This window comes from Zingiber officinale, chromosome 8B (genome assembly GCF_018446385.1).
Source record: "Zingiber officinale cultivar Zhangliang chromosome 8B, Zo_v1.1, whole genome shotgun sequence".
Classification (NCBI taxonomy): domain Eukaryota; kingdom Viridiplantae; phylum Streptophyta; class Magnoliopsida; order Zingiberales; family Zingiberaceae; genus Zingiber; species Zingiber officinale.
In genome coordinates this window covers 48424915-48428809 of record NC_056001.1, presented here as the reverse complement: position 1 = coordinate 48428809, position 3895 = coordinate 48424915, and the positions used below count along the sequence as shown (strand labels likewise).

At 43.5% G+C, this 3895-nt stretch overlaps 1 protein-coding gene across 1 annotated transcript; it reads left to right on the top strand.

Annotated features, from left to right (window-relative positions):
- The first annotated feature begins 286 nt into the window (after positions 1-286).
- LOC122013768 (UPF0496 protein At5g66675-like) lies at positions 287-1210 on the top strand. Its single transcript, XM_042569996.1, has one exon. The coding sequence runs from the start codon at positions 287-289 to the stop codon at positions 1208-1210; it is 924 nt and encodes a 307-aa protein (XP_042425930.1).
- The last annotated feature ends 2685 nt before the right edge of the window (positions 1211-3895 follow it).

The window sequence follows — 3895 nt, the reverse complement described above, 5'->3', positions numbered from 1 at the left end:
AGGGGAGCATAGCAATGTTCTTCAAGTTTCTGAATTTTAAATCAATCTCTTTGTAATTGCAATGTCCTTCGAGTTTCTGAATTTCAAATCAATTTCTTTGCAATTGCAATGTTCTTAAAGTTTCTGAATTTCAAGTCAATTTCTTTGTAATTACAATGTTCTTCGAGCTTCTGAATTTCAAGTCAATTTCTTTGTAATTGCTCTCTCACGCAGTAACTACTTAAATCCCAGAGGCAACAAGCGGAGTCATAATCGAATTTTTAGTCGATCGATCAAACACTTAGCGATGGGTAGCGCCTCCGCCACGCTCCGCCGCTCAACCTCAGCCGTCGGCCCCCACTCCCTAGACCTCAGAAAGGTTATCGAGAGCGACCCGGAACTGAAGGCGAAGGTGGATACCTTCCGTAACGCCACTCTGCCGCGCGTCAAGGAAGATCTCGCCGCCCTCGCCCGGTTCTTTCCCAAGGCGAGCTCCTGCGTCGCCGCCATCCGAGCCGCACTGGACTCCTACCATCGAGAGAAGATGGGGAGGAGGAGACGGCGTCAGCACCGCCGCAAGGCCACCAAGTACGCCGACACCATCGCTGATCTGGACAAGTTCAAGCTCGCCGTCGACAGCTTCCCCGGGCTCAACTTGGACGGCCATCTACTCGAGGATGACACGATGGCCGTGTTCCTGCGCGAGAGGAAGTCGTGGATCGCTATGCGGCGACAGAAGCTGAAGTGGTGGCACAGGGCCTGCAGCGTCGTCTTCACGATCGCCTTCGTCGGCGTACTCACGGCCTCCGTCTTGCTCGCCTTCGCTGGAGCAGCCGTGGTCGCCGTTACCGCGGCCACTGCATGCTCCACCGCGATCAAAGCGGTGGAGCCGTTGGTGCACGCGGCCCTGGACGAGCAAGAGATGAAACTGAAGGAGGAGGATGAGGTGGTGGAGGCGATGCGGGACGGCGAGCTGCTGGTGCAGAAGTTCAAAGGCCTTGTGTCGCACGCAGAGAGGGTGGCGGCAGAGCTGGATGACATGATGAAACATGTGGAGTTTGCTCGGGAGTGGGGGTACCGGGAGGAGGCGGTGGAAGTGGTGATGGCCGGGATGATGCAGAAGATGAACGAGGTGGAGCGCAGCGTGGAGGAATTGAAGGACAAGATGGAAGAGTGCTGCTACTCGATCCGACAATTCGATTCCAAATTCATCAAGATTATAACAAATTAAGTAGATAGACTTTAAACACAAATAGCAAAAATTTGTACATTACATTTTGATTGTGAGCGATGAATATATGATTCGAGGTTTCTCAATCACTAAGGATCCATTCATAAATTAACTGATAAATTTAATTTCTCTTAAGACGAGTTGACGAAAGAATAAGCGCTTCCCGATTTAATGATCGGTGAAAAACTTTTATGCAATTGAGTCGATAATTTTCAGAATTAGTAGGACATTTGATGTCAACCAAAAAAAAATTATACATTTATGTGGTGGTAGGAGGCAAAATGTATTTCCAAATAACTAGGGTCCAATTCCCAAGTATGGTACACCTATGATTATTGAAATACTAATGAAAATAGGGCATTACATCAAGACCCACAGTACTTTGATTTACTTGATGGGGAAATGTGAGGTTGGATCGTCTATCCTAATATTAGTCCGGTTTTAATATATGGATATCTGAGATAACAAAATAAATTTTCTTGATTGCCCCAGGTTATGGTGTACCGGTAAGCACATCTTGGGACTCTAAATGTACCCAAGATTTGAAACTTAAGTGTAAGAAATTCATCTCCCGGATTTAAACTACTAGACTACTGAATCATTATATAGATTACGTGCTTTCGGATTTATCCTGTGGCCGATGGAAAATTTTTATGAGGCTGAACCGATCATCTCCCGGATAATTCAGATGATAAGATCTCGATACTTGGATTATAAAAAAAATCTTGAAATAAAAAGAGACTTTAAATAAATAAGGATAGTTATTGTGTGTGATTATTAGTGACAAATAAGTAAGAATATTCTTAAAGATATTCAATCTAAATCTCTATATAAAGTAAAAAAAGACACAGATTTGTCAAAGAAAATAAATCTCAAGAACATGCTCACTCAGATCATAAATATAACTTAGAGAATGGAACCTCTAACTTGGCATTAGATTTACAAAACAAATATGAACTGAAGTATAAAAAAAAAAAGTAAAAACAACACAAAATCTCTAAGAAGAATATGAAATATAAGTAAGACTAGAAGAGGAATGAGTTATATATCCAATTTAGAAACAAGGTGGGTGTACAAGACAACATACATACCATTATGTAAAAATTTGAAGCCACTCAGGGAAACTCTTAGAAACTCTCTAAACCTCAACCAAATTTGGGAATTATCTTTTTTTCCTCATTCTTTGCATGTAGACAGACCCTCGTTCTATGTTCTCACTCATTGCATCAATAATAATAATGCGATCTATTGACTTGGTTTCCATGTAGATACTTAAGTATTTCTCTTCCAAGGCCTCTTTCTTCTTTCACTTGGATTCATCTTCATTTCTTGGAAAGGTCGATGGTTCTCCGCTTGACTCATCCGACGAAGTCTTTTGTCCTCACTGATTTTTTTTTTTTCAATTATTGAAGTTTGAATTTTTTTTTTTTCCTCTTCTTCAATTTTCTCTTGAACTTCCTCTTCTTGGACTTTCTTTCTCTTATTTGAGATTCTCATGATACTTCATTATTTAATATCAGAAGATCCTTGGTGTTTTTGCATTTTCCAAACTCATCCAAGATATTTGTAGATGATACGGGACATAACGGTCAGACCCTGGGGATGATGTGACAATCAAAATCTAGGTGACGTGGCGGTCAAAATCAAAATAAGATGACATTCTCTATTCGACATTGTTATTCGCCAAGCACTAAGGCTCTCAGTGCCAACCTGACTGAATTACAAGTCGTTCGGAAGAGGACCAATCGACCCTTAAGCCGGTCGAACATAGTGTTGTAAAATAATAAAGCAATACAAGCAGTATTATATTTGCACAAAAATAAGCATGCAATAGACAGATAAATAAAGGAGTAGGGTTTAGAATATAGTTATCCGGTTGAAGCGTCGGCACGGCGACTGTCCTTAGAGAATTTATTGTCGCCTCACGGTGCAAAGGCTCTCCGGCAAAATTCCCCCAAGATCCGACAACCGCTCGTCTCGTCCGTAGGTGCACTCCAAAACGGACGCAACACTCGGACCCGACCTCAGATCGCCGGAAGACCAAGCCTCAGGACAAGAAAGACGAGAAGAAAGCAGAAAGAATCGCACAGAGAAGGGAGAAAGCTCGAGGCTTGAGTGAAGAATAGAGGTGCTGCAAGTCCCCTTTTATTCACTCTGAGAAGGTACGAAGCACTGCTTCGCTAGCGAGGAAACGCGCCTCAGTGTCGCATCCGCATCCCTTCCTCACGCGCGGAACAAAACCGAAGTCCGCGTCCCTTCCTCACGCGAGGAACCAAACTCTGGTTTGATTTTGGTTCAGACCGAACCAGAACCGGAAACCAAACTGGTTTGGTTCAGACTGAACCAAACCAGCAAAAAATAGACCGGGCCGCCCGTGAGCGCAAGGCCCACGGGCTGGGGATTTGCACCCCCCCCCCCCTGCGCGCGTTAATCGCGCACGTGACGCCCGGTTTATGGATTTCCGGCTCGAACCCCCCAAATCCACTCGATTTGGGCTTGGCCCGTACATGCGTGTAGGTCCTCTTATCATTGCTAAGCAAGAATGGAAGGGATTCCTATATAAGTCCTTCCAAGCTTCTCCACTTAGCAATGTGGGACTAAAAACACTACAAAAAAAAATATTTTGAATTTAAAACAAAATTCAACAATCCCTCACAAATTCAAATCATTTCGGTTAAAAACAAA

Bases quoted from the DNA above. Each gene is read 5' to 3' on its own strand.
- LOC122013768 (XM_042569996.1), top strand. From the start codon at position 287: ATGGGTAGCGCCTCCGCCACGCTCCGCCGCTCAACCTCAGCCGTCGGC.